Below are 18,544 nucleotides of genomic sequence, written 5' to 3'. Positions count from 1 at the left end.
ATCGAGCACTTCTGGAATCGAGCACTTCATGTACGATGATATAATAATAAAAACAATACAAAAGAAACATTTCACACTAACAACACAGAAAACTAACCCAGAACACTATTTAGTTTAAAACCTAAAAAAAAATTGCAATCAAGAAATCCTAGACCTATTAGTGCCCACAAGCTCGATTTAAGTTAAAGGAAGTCTCCAAGCACCATAACCACTACAGCACACTGCCCCCTTTGTAAGTAGTCAAAGATTTTACAGTGGTTTGACTTCTTAACTGGAGTCTGTCAGGCAACACTCCTCCCCTCCACTACTTCCTACAAAGAGCTGGATGCTTCTGCATAGGAGATCTTATTAGCTCTCCATACTAACCCCAACAGTGTACGGGTAGCTTGTGGGTTGAGAGTGTCAGAGGAGTGCTCTCAGCCAAGGATATAAGCCCTGCACTGCTCAGTTCCCAGGTTTATATATAGAGAATGCTATTTATTCATTATGTGTCATTGAAGGAACCGTTTTGAGGATATTTAATAATGCACAACTTAGCATATAGATGCCCTTGATGGTACAGTGTTTAGGATAAGGTATTTAAGACTGCCTGTATTAATAGTACAGGGCTATATTAGTAATGTTATTATCACATATTTACCTCCCTCCCTTCCTGGGTGATTAGAGGTAGCCGAATACACAATTAGTATTACACACAGTTTTTTCAACTCGTTTACTAGATGGCTTCATTATTTGTCCTTTGAGATGATGATCTTATCTTACATTTGCTTTCTAGTACTTGTATGTTCTTCACTACAACTACGGCCGATTTATATTCTCTATCTACTCCTTACATATACTGGTTAGTCTCCTATGTTTATTATTTACCATCTGCACTGTTCTTATGGTTGTATTGTTATCCGCTCTGTGGGTTTAAAGGGGAGGAAGTGAGAGCGTATACTAACTTTTATGTTAGTCATAATCTTTTTTTTTTTTTTTCTGATTTTGCTTCCCCTACTCCCCCATTTTTTTTTGGGGGGGGGGGGGGGGGGGTGATACCACCTGCCATTTGGACAATCTACACACGATCCCCTCTGTTGTTGGGTTGTGTAATGAAGAGCCAACCCTTACTTTCTCTGTGGGCTTCTGTTAACCTATACTTGGCAATATCTTTGTATCATTCGAGTATCCCCTAGGGCCCATCTAGAGATACTATCCTTATTTTGTGTAGCGCGGAGTGCTCTCAGCCAAAGGTATAAGCCGTGCATTGTTGGGCTTACTTCAGACACAGAGCTTCCATCTTTCTTTTGAAAATAGTAAGGGTTGGGAGGGGCAGCCAGGGGCCACAGGTAAGAAGTCAAACTGTTCTAAAACGATTTGACGATTTACAATGAGGGTTGCCAAAGCACTACTTTGTAGTGGTTATGTTGCTTAGTGCATTCGTTTCAAAGCAAAGCAGGCATTTCCCTGGACTGTTCAGCATTGATAAGCGGCTAACTAGTAATTCTGGTTTTAACTGGCACCCCATGACCTGCTGTGATTAAGTAGGAATACCCTGAAAACCAGGTCCTATATTTCGGTATTAGCGATCACACGCAGTGTGCAGTATAAGGAATATTTGTTACAAAACAGTACAACTCACAATAATGTGCGGTCTACATACATTTGTTACACAATGATGACAAGAGAGGGATTTACGTTTTGGGGAAGGAAATGTTGGGAACAGAGTAAGAGAGTGAAACTGAGTATGAGGTTACAAGTATAAACATTGAAAGAATAAAGCTTCCCAAAACGGAGAGAATCAGGATGGAAGAGGTGTTACATGAGGGGTGTCAGTCTTGTAGATATTTGCCTACAGTGACATAAAATGTTCACACCTGCCCAGGTGTAAATATATTTGACAATGGCTGTGGTATAAAAAATAAACAAATATCACTAGTTCCCCTTAATCAAATCATTGTTTCATTGCATTTCTAAGAAATTAAGTATTCTGTGTTTTAGAATGCAGAGCTTCACAGATCAGCATAAAACTGTTTCTGAACTGTGGCCAGAGGCAAACCCTTTGAGGTTAGACACTTTAGAGATCATTCTGTATTGGGACTCGTTGCAGTTATTCACTAAACTGTGACCGGCTTTTGAATTGCAAACGTTGTTGAAAAATTCTTAATTTGACTTGTGCAGAGGATATAGGAAGAGGTACTGGAGAGTGGTGGTGTCATTCAGACAGATGTGGTGCTGTGTATATAGATGTGCTTAAGACTTGAGAAAGGGGGGATCTCCCGAAATCTGTATCAATGGAATAATACAGCAAGGTCACGAATCCCGCAGGAATGCATGGGAACGGCGTTTCTGCACTTTTTCCAAAGCAGGAACTCCGATCCCGCTAGTAGTCCTGCAGGACCTGCCCTGTTACCTGCACACAGGGGCCCAGCACACTCTGTGTTCCCTCTCCAGCTGCTCTGTGTCTCACATTCGCGAGTCCCGCAGCCGTCAGAGCGGTGCCACGGGTTACCATGGCAACGCTCCGCACAGCACGCAGGCGAGTCTCGCGAGAGTTAGACAGAGCTGGAGAACACAGAGTGTGCTGGGCCCCTGTATGCAGCGGCTGGCTCCCTCCACCATACCACCGGACCACCAGGGAATGACAAGGTAAGAAGCAGGGAGGGGAAAAAAAATATACACACATAAATTGGGGGGGGGGAATGCTTCCCCCCTTAACACACACACTACATTCATTATACACACACTGCACTCACTACAAACACTACATACACTGTACACAATCTGCACTCATTACAAACACACTACATTCACTATACACACTCTGCACTCACTACACACACTACATTCACTATACTTACTCTGCACTTACTACACACACTGCATTTATTATACACACTCTGCACTCACTACAAACACACTACATTCATTATACACTCTGCACTCACTACAAACACACTACATTCATTATATATACACTCTGCACTCACTACAATCGCACTACATTCATTATACACACTCTGCATTTACTACAAACACTACATTCATTATACACTGCACTGCACTATATGCATAGGAGTGTAATTTTTTTATTTTTTGGGGGGGGGGGGGGGGGGAGGGGAATCTTGGGTGAGTTTCCACTTTTTTTCCACAGGACTTGACCCTTGAATACAACTATAATCTCTACTCCAAATAAACATATAGAGAGAATTGCTTGATTTTCATGGCAATCATAATTTCATAACCAGTTCTACTGCAAAACAGTGTATTCACCTGCAGGCTAATGTGCCTGTGTGCACTCTAGCAAGCCTAATCCACCAATTCAGCATTAATTATCTAGTCTGCCTAGAGCAGGGATCTCAAACTTTGTGCCCCAGATGTTGCAGAACTACAATTCCCATTGCATTTAATGAATTCAGGTAGTTGTAAACCGTCAACATCTGGGGGACCTGGAGTTTTAGATCCCTGGTGTACAGCAGAGCCCAGCTGCTGTAAAACCTGGAAAATTGTAGCAGGAACTTCAAAGGTAAATATCCTTTTTTTTTTTTATTGTTTATAATATATCATGTATAATATGACTATGATATATTGTGAGGCGCACTGTAATAAAGCTTCACATTCTGTATTTTACTATGTGCAACTGCTGCTCATTTTTTGTGTTTTGACTAAAGATACCAACCTTGTGGATTGAGTCAAAAATAAAGAATATAAAAAAAAATATATGATCTATGGTGAAAAAAACCCAAATGTACTATTTGCCAGTAATTGTGTGTTAGATCCAAAAAGACAATTTTACCCGTAAAATGGGCAGGTCTAATAATTAGTACTCTACTAATAAACACTGCATATAATAATAATAATAATAATAATAATACATTCTTGGCCATCAGAGGGTGCCTATAAGGAAAGCAGTGATATTCCAGTATTGCATCAAGCTTCCACCTCCCTCCATGGCAGTTTTCCAGCATTCCATGACAATGCAGGCAGCACATGTCGAAATGATCACCTTTTGGTTACTGGGAAAAGGGAGGACTAGAATGGAATGCGAACCCGGGGAAAGGGGCGGGGCTCCAGCATGCTGAACTCTGATTGGCCGCAGTACACGCAGCGCTCCCTTCGTGATTGGTTCTGGACGTTCTATATAAAAGTACATGCTTGGCCGCTTCTACTCAGTAGCTACGCAGAACTCGTGCTGTTAAGTTTATCTTGTGCTTCCTCCCTGGGAAACTTACCGTCAGCTCCGTGTACTAACAAATCTCACTGCAATATGAAGGAGAGAAGGACTCCCCAGCCCGCTGTGGTCAGATGCAAGTTGGTATTAGTGGGGGATGTGCACTGTGGGAAGACTGCCATGCTGCAAGTGTTGGCTAAGGATTGCTACCCAGAGGTGAGTTTTATACAACACAAATCTTACCAAGTTTCTTTGGGATGCCAGAGTACCTGGATCTCGAATCCTCATGGGAAAGTCTATTGTTGATGGTTGGCCTGCTGGCTGGATGTAATGAGCATGTAGTCCTCAAAATCGCTGGGCTAGTGAAGGATTTGTCTTGTAGCCGCGTTCCATGCTCATCCGGCGCATATAGGGTTAAAGCCCCTTGTCCCATGTTCCCATGCCCGTTCACATTACTGGAATACCTGTGCACTCAGCTGTAACTGCATTATGCCCCCTCCTCCCAGCTATAGCGCTGCAGCATCCAGCCACAGACAACACACCCACTAATGATCGTAGTCAGGATGCCCAAACGGTAGTCTTACAGAACTTTCCTCTTTCTGTCTGATATATAATTTTATTTTTAATAATCGTGATAATGTTCCATAGAATATAGCAATAATTACAATATTTCCCTAAAACACCTGGGTGAAAGAATAGCCAGGAGACACATTCACAATGTACCTTTCCTGGTGAAATATAACTAGATTCATTCATTATCCACAATAAGAGGATGAATGATTCCTCACCATCCGCTATCACTTAATGAGAGCTGGAGTGCAATTGTTCTGTGACTTGGCTATGTGTAGAGGAGGTTAATACAAGTTTCTGATACTTAGAAGAATGTGACCATTATAATGTGGTGATTATGAAGCTGCCATGTACACACCACTAATATGGGAAAAGAGAGCTGTTGTGATCATCAAGTGTAATGTAAACTTAATACTATTGTCGTGATATCTGGCTGTAGAATTGTAGTCTTAGAAATTTAACTGGTATGGATTACTACAATGGTGTGTAAAACTGAGTCAATGTTCAGACAAATCACATTGATGGTATAATAAACAGAAATACAGAATGTAGTCTACTTATACTGGCACGTGTAGTAACCTTTCTAATGACCATATTATGAAATTGTTAAAATATAATTTATTTGTGCATTTGAATGAAGCATTATTGAATGTGACATGGTATTCTGAATTTCCCCACTATTTTTAAATAAAATCTGTAGGGTACCCTGGTCTGACTATAGTTTCTCCTTTGTCTGCCTGTCTGGGTTGTCTCTCATTGTATGGCGCACTTGCCCTGCATGTCAATATTGTCTGTGTTGCAGTGGTCTCATCCAGACACGTTGGCTGCAGTGGGTGTTGGATGTTGTGCCTGCAGTTTCTCGTAGGTGTCAGCTCTTTTGGCCATGGCTCGCTGTGGTTGTTTTGGCTGTAGCAATGTCTTAGTAATGTGTTAAGTTGCATTCAAATATCTGTTGGCTGCAGTGTTGTCAGTAAGTCACAGCTTTATGTGTGTCTCTTGTTTCCAGACTTATGTACCTACTGTATTTGAAAACTACACAGCCAGCCTGGAGACAGAGGAGCAGCGTGTGGAGCTCAGCCTATGGGATACATCAGGTGTGTATCCTCAGACCCCATGTTGGCTGCAAAAAGCAGTGGCCCTGTTCGTTTTTAATTGTACAATCTTCAAACACTGCTAACTTAACATCTGGAAGGCCGTATATCAAAGTTTCCTCAAAGGCAATTTTTTTTTTTTTTTAAAGAAATCAATCCTTTTCATTCTAAAATGGCAAATATAGAAAGTCAAAGTATTAAAAAATTATGTCATTTCATGCTATACCAAAGTTTCATTCCCTTAACTGTATACACGCCACTTGCAAAAAGCAACATATGCCGCAGGATATGATGAAGATGTAGAAATGCTGTTACATCTGGCTAGTGACATCATCAGTGATGTCATAGCGTGCACATAAAAATCTACAAGTTTCAAAAAGGAAGATGCATGCCATGTAGTAATTCTTGTAACAGTTGCATGCATAATGGCAACTGGATGTTATGATGCTTTAACTTTCCTGTGGTAAAAAAACCACCCATAGGCATGCAAGGCGATGCCTTTTATTTGTTAGCGTTTCGAACCTCACACCAACTCTGCAAGTAGAAATAATCACATATGTTCCTGGTCATTGAAATCACTGAGTAGTAAGATGGGATGAGCACAGTTGCGAAGTATGGAGAGTTCACAGTAAAACTAAACCAAAACATGATTTGAGTCCCCTCCTTTAACACACTGAATTTCATCTTAAACCATAACGGGTTGTGATGGGCTTCTTGTACACAGTGGACTCTATATGAGCCTTCAATTCAGCGGTTACACATGATCACCAGCTTTAAATCTTAATGCCAGGCTATAGGTGTTGATCACCCATTATGGCTGGATATTGTAGAAATTGTCACACTGTTGGATTCCCTATTGTCCTGGCCTACAGTTATGTACACCCTGTCACATGGCACATTTAAAAATGCTGTTTTGTCTTGTATTCAAATTTTATTTTTCCCTTTTCCAAAATACTCAGCTGACTGTTGGTTTTGAGAAATGTCTTGTCTGCTAGATAGTGGTTATCAGGCTTTCAGTGTGAACTCTTATAAAGGGGTGAAGAGCCAAACAATGGTTTTTGGCTGCTAGTGGTAGTAATTTCATTTCCATGGGTGCCATGTCTCGTGTTTTTTTTTTTAAACACAGCAGCTGAAAACCTTACTGTTGTGCAGGAATGCCAATGGTTTATGTTGCTGGGTTAATCTGTCTCTAATGACTGTCATATTTTCATCCAGTAGAATTGCTTCTGCACAGTAGTAGGGTAAAGCGCCAATATTTCAATCAGCTGGTCTCAGAGCATCTTGCTGTGCATGCGCAAATAAATGTTTTAACCCTTGCAGCAGGGGCAGGTCACCTAAACCGTGACTAGGACACATGTTGGAAATGCCCATTGGTCTTTTGAATGCTAGAACTCCTTTTAGCCAGGTACCAATATTCCAAATCTAGATCTCTTTAGCATAGAACCATTTATTTGTAATAGATATATAGCAAATAATTCTCTAATAGACCTTCACGTGACTTTACTCCTTAAGGACCAAACTTCTGGAATAAAAGGGAATCATGACATGTCACACTGCATGTGTCCTTAAGGGCTTATTTACTAAACCCCAAATATACTGAATTAAAGTGGCACTGTCACTTTATGGACCCTGGGCCAGGCTTAACTCACTGTTTTTTAGATGGTGGTTCAATCCCTCCTGTTCCTTATCTAGGAACCACCATAATCCTGTTTCTAATAAGAAAGCTGCACCTAGAAATAGTACCATCTGCCCATAACTGGGTGTACGCATTATATAACACACTGCCAATGACAAAGCTGACTGCTCCACCCTTTGTCAATCTGCTGGTTCTACATAAGGAAAAGTAGTCATTACTTTTTTCCTTATGTATAACCTGACCAAAAAAATGTTTGTCAATAATAAAATGGGGCAGAAAGGGGGGATTTGGAACATAAACAATTTAAGGGGGTGGGGGGAGGAGAGACAGACGCTCTGTAGGGTGCAAAGTTAAGACTAAAAAAAACAGCCTAAAGCTATAAAACATTTTTACATATAAATGGTTTGTCAATTTTCTGCTCCCTACAGTTTGTAAATAAACCTCGCAAAAGGGGGTTTCTAATGCATTGTGGTAAGTATCAGTGTAACTTATCGTGAGCCTGATTTTTATCAATGGAGGAGTTAAAATAACTTTGGACGTGCTACTTGAAGCTAGTACTCCATAATGTAAAATGTATTTTTTTTTTTTGTGTATCTTGTGCTGTTTGGTTCCCACCCTCAAACCACATATTTGGTCTTTCACCTTTACTCAAGCCTTCAAGTGTCTCCCTGAGGATTTTAGGTCTTAGGCATTCCTTTTATCTGTCTATCTCTGTACTGTAAGATAAGGCATTGGGTAATGCCAGACTTCATGTGATTAAAGCGTTTCTATAAACATACAAGGATGTCAGAAAATGCTGAATGTGCCCATGTTTGTATTTTAATTTTTTTACCCCCATTCTTTTGTTCAGATTTAAATAGGTTTTTATTTCATCTTTATTTTTTTTTTTTACAAAAGAAAATCTATTCAATATAGGTATTCTTCTGCTTTTTGGAACATAATTGTGTGTAATCCCTGGTACTTAATCACAGTAAACTGCTGCTTAAAATGGATATATCGATGTAGCTTGTTGCCCAGGCATGTTAACCTCCCCTGCCCCCCTATAGACCAACATGTTTTGTAACTGATCTGCTTTTCAAATTGGCAACAGAACCTTTTATGTAACTGTTCATATGCAACCTTTTCATTTAAGGAATTTAGAACAGATAATTGTTTTACCCATTGTAGGAGGGAATGAAGAGCTTTAACATTCTTCTTCCATTGTTGCAATGTGCTCTGAGATGTGTTGTGCTCCCTGCTGGGTCTTTCCTTACTGGTTTTTCAGGCTTGAAACTGCCCCAGGACAAAACAGAATGGAAATAAACCTTTCTACTTCAAAAAGGACTTGTTATTGCAACTTTTAATTACCATGGAGAAGCCTTAATCCTTATGAGTATTACAGCCCTCAACTCCCCCATTCCTTATCTACAGTTCCACCTTGAGAGTAATGCCACATTACCTTAGTAGATTTAACTTCCTGTCTAATGCCCTGTAAGGTCATCTCTTTAAAACATCAGCTTGTACATCATTTGCACAATTTGATTAGATGTTGGCTAGAAACATTTTTTATTTATTTTAATCCAACTTCCAAACCAAACTGAATCAGCAGCATGAAGAGCCACTTGGCACACTGACCACTAGAACCCATTATTGGCTAGCATATTTTATATCCAGTTCTAATTCGTTTTGCTTGGTGTCTTGTAAGAAGCAGTTGATGGCTAAATCTTAGTGTTGGCAGTTTTTTTTGTTGATACCGCCTGTTTAGATTGATTAGTATGTAAAGCACATTCCTGGTTCTTGCTATGCAGCTAAATTGCGGGCACTACCTCTGCACATTTGTGGCAAGAATCAGAGCCAGTTTGTGGCGGAGTTCTACATCCATCTACGCAGTAAAATTACAACCCCAGGGGAAGAGATGCAGCAAGGCAACAGCCAGTCCTCGAACAGCACACAACCAATGCCAGGCAGCTTGCCCAGAGACTGATATAACTTGCCCCTCTTGCAACACTAATTGTGCACACATGTATACATCTGACCTAGAGTGCTCTTAAATATGCAACATTGTCATTCACTAATTGTATCTCTACAGAGACTTGGATGGCATCCAGTAGTAAATTGCACATTTTAGATCCATGGAAGGAGCTGCTACCATGTAACATATGGTTAAATCATTAATTCAGGTCTGGTCTGGGTAAGAGTTGCTGGGTTATAGAGGAACACAGTGTGCTTTGGAACACTGGATTCCTCTTTTCTAAAAGTATTTTGGCAGGTTCTCTAAAGAGTCTCCCTCACTATTGATGAAAGTCTCTTTTAAATGGTTGGCTTGCTGTCCCCCTCACATTAGTGGTGGGCACTGCTGGAATTAATGATCCAGCATTGCAGGGTCCTTGGAAACATTTGGACAGTTTCCTCCCATTTTTATGTACATTTTATATTGGGTGCTTTGATATATTCTGCAGTCCCCTGTCCCTTTGCATGATTGGTCTGGTCTTGTTTCCTTGGAAACTGTTCTCCTAGTCAGGGAGGGGTTATTTGCTATTCTAAGCACGGAGCTCCTGAGCTGAAACCAGGAGGGGAGGGAGGGGGCTTAAGGGTCTTTGCTGCAGCTCATCTGTCCTATGAGTGCTGGAGGGGCGGAGGTTTGATGTCTAGTCACTGTCCAAGACAGGTTTTTTGCAATGCGCAAATTGACTACTATATGCATGCTGAGCCATGGGCATCATTAACTTTCCTTGGAATATAATGTAGTATTAAGGGGGCACTGCCACATTTGGGCTCTGTCGGAGCAGTCATTGCTCATTTCTTCAGCTGGCGAATAAATTGATACGCTGCCCCTAATCTCTAGTTGCTTTGTGTACAAGGGTAGACCTGATAATTACCTCCTTGGGGACCGGATTCCTGCAGTGTCAGTGGCGATTGTATTCTCTAAAGTTGTGCACTTTACATGTCCAACAATACATCTGCTTTATTGAGATTGTACCACTTCAAAACAAACCCCTTGGGGAGCCATGACCCATATGTCATATCTGTAGTTCAATGCTATTATTTGTGTAGAATACTTACTGTTTTTTTTTTTTTGTGGCTATGATTAATATACTTGCTGGGTAACACTTGAGGGTCTTTGTAACCCTAGGCATCAGAAAATTATGTTCAATGGGTCTTAGAATATCAGATTTTGCGTAGCGCTTGAATACGTTCTGCCATATTGGCCTGTCTTTTCATATAACGTATATACTGGGGTGTTTAACCCCTTAAGGACCAAACTTCTGGAATAAAAGGGAATCATGACATGTCATGTGTCCTAAGGGGTTCAAGAGGGACTCTTATTTCAGTTCGTAAGATCACGTTCATTCATCCCTCTAGTTGCCAAATATGTAACTTCAGTTTTGAAAAATCTAATTTTAAATGGAGAAATACACTTTTTTTTTTTTTTTTTTTGCAATTTGGCACCTCCAGTCTAGCTGTTAATCATTAAAAGTCTATCCTTTGCACCTGACACTCTGTAAAGAAGCATACAGTAAAGAGGCAAAAGCACATTTTCTCTATCCCCCTCATTTGTGTAAATTCCTAAGTAACTGAGTGGTTCCCCACACCTTCATTAATTTAGTTATTGAATTACCCAAATAGAACTGTCCACACAACAAGTTTGACCATATATTAGTGCTGGTTCTAACTTACTTTATATACACTGTACCACAATTCACCCAAGCAATCCTATTCTAAACTATTGGGTTGTGCAGAGTCAAAATATTGGCTTTTATCTGACTGATCTTGACTCTTAATTGAAGACTGGTCATTATTGTCTCCTGTGCTGGCAGCTGACTATCTTGGTGAAGCCAGATGCCAAATCTTGTCTTTTGTTGTTTATCATGTTTATTTTTGACACTGCATGTTTAACTTTCTGATCTTTCATTCAACAGGTTCCCCCTATTACGATAATGTCAGGCCACTCTGCTACAGTGATTCTGATGCAGTTCTGCTTTGCTTTGATGTTAGTCGACCAGAAAGTTTGGATAGTGCCGTAAAAAAGGTAAGACTTCTGACAGTGCATTTCTGTGTGCTTCTAGTGAACGATTTAGCTGGCTTACAGGGTATCTGAATAGCTTTTCTAGTACTCTCCAGGTTGGAGAGGACTTTTTATAAAACGTGATTTATGGAATATTTTCTGTTTAACGATTTCCCTCTCTTCTCCCTTGCCAAGTATATGCATGTTTTTCAAGACTCAAAGTGTAATAGGCTGAAAGATGGCACGCTCCACAACATATACGTGGAGCTTGTAGTATCATATTAAGGCTTTTGCTTTTTAGCATTTTAACTGCAGTTTCTGCATTCTAATACAGTGGTCAATTAGACTTGCATGCATGTAATAGTCAAAAAGAAAACTGTCCACTTTAGCATGTAATTTAAAATTTAACTTTTTTTTTCTGCAGTGGAAGACTGAAGTAATGGACTATTGCCCCAGTACAAGAATACTTCTAATTGGCTGCAAAACAGATCTTCGTACTGACCTCAGCACAATCATGGAACTGTCCAATCAGAAGCAGGTTCCCGTCTCTTATGAGCAGGTGTGTAATCTGTAAATCTCAATACGTGATGTTTTCAATATGAAAGTTGTGTAGACCTAATTTCTACCTAAGACTTGGTTAGGGAGCATGCCGCTTGGCTAAAGATTAAATCTTAAATTCTTTGTTTTTGATCCATTAAAACTGATATTTAACTTGTTTTCATTTATTTCCAGGGTTGTGCTGCTGCTAAACAGCTTGGTGCAGAGAGCTATCTGGAGTGTTCTGCTTTCACATCAGAAAAAAGCGTTCACAGCATATTCCGAGCTGCATCATCAGTGTGTCTGAGCAAGCCTTCTCCACCCAGTCGCAGAAGCCCAGTGCGTAGTCTATCGAAGAGACTGTTAAATATACCCAGTCGTTCTGAGATAATTTCTTCGACTTTTAAGAAAGAGAAGGCCAAGAGCTGTTGTCTTATGTAGGACTGTGCCTGGAGTACAGCATGTGGACTCTTGTATCAGACTCCGGACATTTCCTTGCATTCTAGATCACCGTTGGAAGACTAGCAGGGTGGGCCCTGGGGGTGACGTTTATGGAATCTATAACCTCACCCCCAGGATTGAGCTGGCACAGAGGCTTGGAAAGAGAAGGGCTGAAGAAAAAGATTTGCACAAAGACTGATTTCACATGAAGGAGGAAATATAAACCAGAAACGTGTGGGCAGTGTGTTTTAGTGACCACATAAAAGCTGCTTTTAATAGTTATCCCGTCCCATACCTTTTTGGTAATGTCCATGGACTTGCCAGAAAAATCATTGCAGTGTTAACCCTGGTACTTTTTTGCCTGTACGCTACTGTATAGGTCGCAGCTACTGGGAAAGCCAATGGGCAAAAGTGTCATCTTCCCGTTCCTTGGGCTGTAAGGACTGTAAATTATTTTTATTTTATTTTTTATCAACTGTCTGTATGTGCTTGATCTGTAATACTAAATTTATTTATTGAAAATGTCAAATGACATCGTTTTCAGAGCCTCTTGAACCTAGGATAATCTTGTTTTACACTTATCTTCTTGCAATTCTACTACTGTACTCAAGTCTGAGTGTAATCTTGTTTACAACTGCTGGTGTTTGGTTAGTGACCAGTTTGTCATGCTGGATTATGCGACTCACAGTTCACCAGCAGTATCAGACATATTCATCATAACGGCAATAGCAGGTGGTGACGTGTGTTGCCATTTGGCAAATATTTCATTGCAATTTCAAAAGTGCGTTCAATCGGCAAATAAATGAATTGGCCCAATACTTGTTTTTATTCCTTATTTTCCTGACAAACTAGGAGTTGTAAAATGGTTGGATTAAACAGTCAAGTTAATGTTGAAATGAACTGTTGTCCTCCACAAACTCTCAATCAGCTGAGGATGATGGCAAAGCCATTTTTATATCTATCTGAAGGCTTGTATTTCCCTTGCCTTCTTTGTTCCATTGGAAATCTCCAGCTTCCATAGCCAACCCTGCTTCTCACACATCGCTTCCGAACTATAAATGCGCTGACTATTGGATCAGAGACCTGGTAGGTGCTTGTCCAGTGCAGCCAAAGGTAAATGGGCATGCTGTGATTGCCAAAGTTCTTCCAAACCACTCAATTCTCTAAAAATGGTGACACATTATATGGAACATAAAACATGCCTATGTGCAATGCTTCTTCCAGTCCCTTAAATTGGAGATCAGAGTGAAATAACTTTTGATTATAGTTTATCTCCCAGCAGCCTGGTAACCTACAAAAGTTAGCATCCACAGCATGCAAATGCCAGACAGCCATCACCTATGGCAAGGATGAGTTATGGCAGACCATATCAAAAGATTACTCGTGTTCACCTATTAGTGTAGCAGGTAAGATAAGACTCAATCCACTATATACATAACCCAAAACAAACTGTGGGAAAAATATAAACTCTTGTGGGGAAAATAGTCAATTGTGAGATTTCCAGAGGTAAACACAGATCTGCATACCAGACTCATGGACCATCGTTTTGTTGATGCAACTCATCAGCATGAGGTTGGTGCTGATGAGTTGCATCAGCAAAACAGCTGTTCATGAGTGGTTAACTGGCTTTGTATCTCTTCCTGAGTTGTTTTAAAGGAGTTGTGTGTGTGTGTGTATATAGCAAACTCCAATTAATCAATGTTTAAAAGTGAATGAGGCAAAAATGTGACTCTTGCATTAATATATATGCATATTCATCACTGCAAATTTTAGCTTTCTGTGGGGGGGGAAAGAGTCTTACGGCTTGACTGGTGTGCAGATCTGTCGAACTATCCACTGACTTCAGGTGGAAAGGGTTTTTGATTTACAATTTCACCCACCATAACTTTCTTGGTCTCCGCTACACAATTTAGAAGTAGATATAGACTTTCCTAATTAGACTGACAACTTTTTTTTTTATATGCTTAAAATAAATTTAAGATTACTGCCCCATTTCAGCACTGACAGAGTTAAAGAATAAAGTTAACACCTTTATTGCAGCAGTGTTTTTGTGTGTATACTCAATCTTCTGTGAATTTATTACTCCTGACCAGAGTCCAATTAGATGTTTGATAAAGAAGCATTGAGACACATGTATGTCAACTGGAGTCATCACTGATACGTCTTCTGAGTAGAAGCAGTTCAAATTCTGTAGTTCTCTACAATATAACATTTTATTATGGTACTTTATAAAGCTGGGTCCATGGGTACCTTATATTAATGTGTACTTTATAAAACCTTCAGTTTTCTTGCTTCCGCCTAATGTCACCAAACATATCACTCAGCTGACACCATCAGATCCTCACAGAAGCTCCATAAAAGTGATTTATTTGAATACAAGGCAGAAAAAAAAGCGGCATTTTATATCTTCAAACTCAATTCTAGTTCTATAACTGCACATATTTAGTCCTATTGTAAAACAAGTAATCTCCCCTTTTTGACCTATCCTCACACAGCTCTGCTGCCATATATTGCTGGCAAGTATCTGCCTGAAGGGTGAGTTGCTAAGATGTCCTAGGAACATAATGGTCTGTAGACCATTCCAACCAGTGAATAATATAAAATAGCCCTTGGCCCCTGCTATGATTTTCTTACCTTGATTAACAGATCAGGTTGAATGCAGCAGTTACTGATTAATGTCCCTGGAGTATAGGGGTAAAACAGGCTGCTGCACATTGCAAAACATTGATCAGTTTCTGCGCCCCTCCCTTAACGGGCAGAAATTACAAGAATGTCAGTCCCTGCATCCTATATACTAGTTAATTTTGTGTTCCAACTTATACCTGCTCTATTTTGACTACAAATCACCACAGTAGACCCCAACTATTGCTTGTTCTTATGTAATACAACAAATGTGATTTTTAAAACCGTACAATGAAACGTATGGGCCAAGGATCTACTTTGCTCTATACCCAAACCGCTTGAATACTAGATCTTGGTAAATCATGCTAAAATGCATTGGTTTTAGATCTGCAAACATGGATATCTTCAAAACAGCAACGTATCGGAGTACAGAAAAAATCCCACATGTGACAAACTTAATATAAACTTCACATTATATTGCCAATAACGAAGTGCTAATTGTTGGATCTAAAGAAAATAGTTTGACCTATTATTGGTATTTATATAGTGCCAACGACTTCCACAGTGCTTTACAATATTATGAAGGGGGCTTTACAATAAATGGGACAATTACACACTGACACAGGAACAATTGGTAGATGAGGACCTATGACCTAATTGCTGATTCAACAGAATTTAAACTAGTAGAAAACCATGATTGAAATTAGGCTGATGCTTGCTATATTTTATCAGGAGTCCAAAGGCTACATCACATTCAGCTAACCGCTAATCCACCAAATGAGCATGGCAGAAAGTAGACAGTCTTACATTGAAAAACCTAAAATAAAAAGAGTAACAAATGAGATTCCACTATCTAAGCTGGGTAGAGGGAGACAGCAGTATATCCACTTATACCAGGCCAAATAATAGCATACGTATCTAAAAAAATATATAAATAAATAATGAAACCAAAGATATAATTGACTTAATACTGATTTGGCAAACGGCCATTTGACATAGATGGCTACACCAGATGATATAACAAAAAAAAAAAAAAACAGTCTATGTTGAGGCTAAACAATTCCTAGATTCTTTTGTACTGGGAAAAACAATTAGAATTCTCTGAAAACGCCTTCTTTTGTTGGGAGGGAAGCATGGGAAAACTTATTATACATCTAGCTCAGCCCAAACCAGGATGCTACCGTATAACCTGTATTGCTAAAGCTGATGAGACATATACCACCGACTTGATGGAGAAAATTCTAACATTTCACACCCATTTCTCTAATATTTTTGCCTCTCAATCTCAGGGTTGGGCTGAAACTCATGAAGGGAGCAAACCCACCTAGATTGACTAATGAGCAAATATAAATTCTCAATGCCATCAGAGAAGAAGAGGAAGGATGGGCAAAAAAAAACGTTAAATGCACCGGGACCCAACCGGTTTACAATTGATGATTATAAAATCAAAAGGCCAGAGAAAAAGTACTATAACATATTTTTTTAATGCTATCTATATAATTAAAGAGCCAATACAACCACGTACAGCCTGTAGAACAATCTTAATCCTAAAGCCAGATACAGACCCAGCCCTCCCAGCCTCCAACAGACAAATCAGACTATTAAATAATGACTTCAAAATGCTTACTAAAATATTAGAACTGACTCCAGCAGTTTCTTCACTCCATCCTACACACCTAACAATTGGGACTCACTAGAGGCAGAATTAGAATGGCAATTGCCGCTGCCTCAGTGTATGATAATCATTCTAATAAAAAAAACCTCAAGAGGGCCTTATATTGTCGGCAAACCATAAAAAGAACTAGTAGTCACGAGAAGAGTGAAACATGGATGCCCATTATCACCCATCCTTTTTATTTAGTTCTAGACCCACTTATTAGATATATTTACACTTCTGCATACATAAAAGGAATGCAACCTGGACCCCACAGTTTTAAACGTACGGGTTTTGCAGACTATCCTATTCTATCCTTAGGACTCTGTAACATCCATCCCTACCACAAAAGATTTATTTAGTTAACAGGCTTTCAATTTACTGGTCCAAGTTGACAACATTGAGATTAGACCCAGGCCCACCGATAAGCCTAAGGTCACTGTAACGGACCGTTTCGCTCACCCAAGGTTAAAAACCGTTTAGGCGATATTCCCCTTTCCAGATGCACAAGCAGCAACTGTAAGCACCAATCTCCCGAACTGCAAACTCTACGAATCCTGGAAACAGCCGGACAGGAAAACCACACGAAAGGGTTACACTCCTGGCAGTCAGCATACAATCCAATTCCCCCAATAACGAGACGACACTTCATTTTGAGGGTTAAGCAGAATCTGACTGTCCTGGCACATACAGTCTCTTTTATTCCCAATCCACAACCACAGTACAGCCCACAGGGTATTACAGAACAACCAATCAATCCATACAATACACACAGACACTCCCACACAAAATCCTCCCCTCTGCCTGTGATATAATTACTGAACACAATGGGTAATCTCATTATCACAGGCAGAGGAATACAGTTTTTACACAATATTTATAACTTCTAAAATATACATGTCACAAACATAAAACATACATTTTCATAAGCAGCATACTCCAAATACAAACATATGTCAAAATCATCCAAATTGGTCCATTGGTTCAAAAGATAGATCGAAGTCCTTTGTGACCAAATGAAGCATGGCTTTTCTGCCCAAAACCAGTTCCACAGAGGCTTCTATCCTGGAGATAATTGAGAAGTAATCCAATTATCTCCAAGGACAGAGGCAAAACTCCATTAGCCACATGGCAGACCAAGGACAATAAAAGACATAAAAATACAATAAAATACACAAGGTTACATTTATTACATAAAATACAGAAATTCTACCTATCCCCAGATAGCTTAGATCTGAGCGCACATTATTACCGGATGGCGCACAGATCACATACATACAGTTCAATCGCCATGGAGCCAAAGTCCTTCATACAGTCTTTCAGTATACGGCTGGGCTCCATGGCATAGCTATCTGGGGCAGCATGGCTTTAACAGTCCGCAGAAAGGCACAAACCAGCCTTTCTGCAGGGAAAAAGAACAGGGGCCATAGTCTAAAGGCAAGAGGCGGGCAAGCAGCCCCCTCCAAGGACACGTGGCGAGGTCGGTTTCGCCACAGTCACTGACCACTCTTTCATGAACAACTTTGAACTTTAAATATTTAGGCGTAATAATGCCCCCAAATAATATCCACTCTATATTGAATTAATATAACATCACTTCTGGTGGAGGCGAGGGATCTTTTCTAGATGGGAACACCTCCCTTTATCTCTTTCGTGAAGAACCACTCTCTTATAATCAATTATAGTTCCCAAACTCCTTTATCCTTTACAGGCTTTACCAAGGCTTTACTACTTTCACGTTCAGATGAATAAATTGTTAACCAGCTTTTCTCCTAATTTATCTGGCAATATAAAGGTCCAAGAATCGCAATGCATAAATTATCTCAACCCAGATTTAACCTGGGTTTAAATGTTACAT

At 39.9% G+C, this 18,544-nt stretch overlaps 1 protein-coding gene across 1 annotated transcript; it reads left to right on the top strand.

The window, feature by feature from the left end:
- Window positions 1-4,140: 4,140 nt before the first annotated feature.
- Window positions 4,141-13,228, top strand: RND1 (Rho family GTPase 1). The gene is made up of 5 exons (XM_063426063.1): window positions 4,141-4,366; window positions 5,727-5,814; window positions 11,347-11,456; window positions 11,857-11,991; window positions 12,165-13,228. Exons 1-5 carry the CDS (start codon window positions 4,247-4,249, stop codon window positions 12,408-12,410), a joined length of 699 nt encoding a protein of 232 aa, XP_063282133.1. The 5' UTR covers window positions 4,141-4,246; the 3' UTR covers window positions 12,411-13,228.
- The last annotated feature ends 5,316 nt before the right edge of the window (window positions 13,229-18,544 follow it).

Source organism: Pelobates fuscus, chromosome 1 (assembly GCF_036172605.1).
Source record: "Pelobates fuscus isolate aPelFus1 chromosome 1, aPelFus1.pri, whole genome shotgun sequence".
In the NCBI taxonomy this organism is placed as follows: domain Eukaryota; kingdom Metazoa; phylum Chordata; class Amphibia; order Anura; family Pelobatidae; genus Pelobates; species Pelobates fuscus.
Note: the sequence above shows the minus strand (reverse complement) of the source record. Positions and strands in the feature narration are given on the sequence as shown.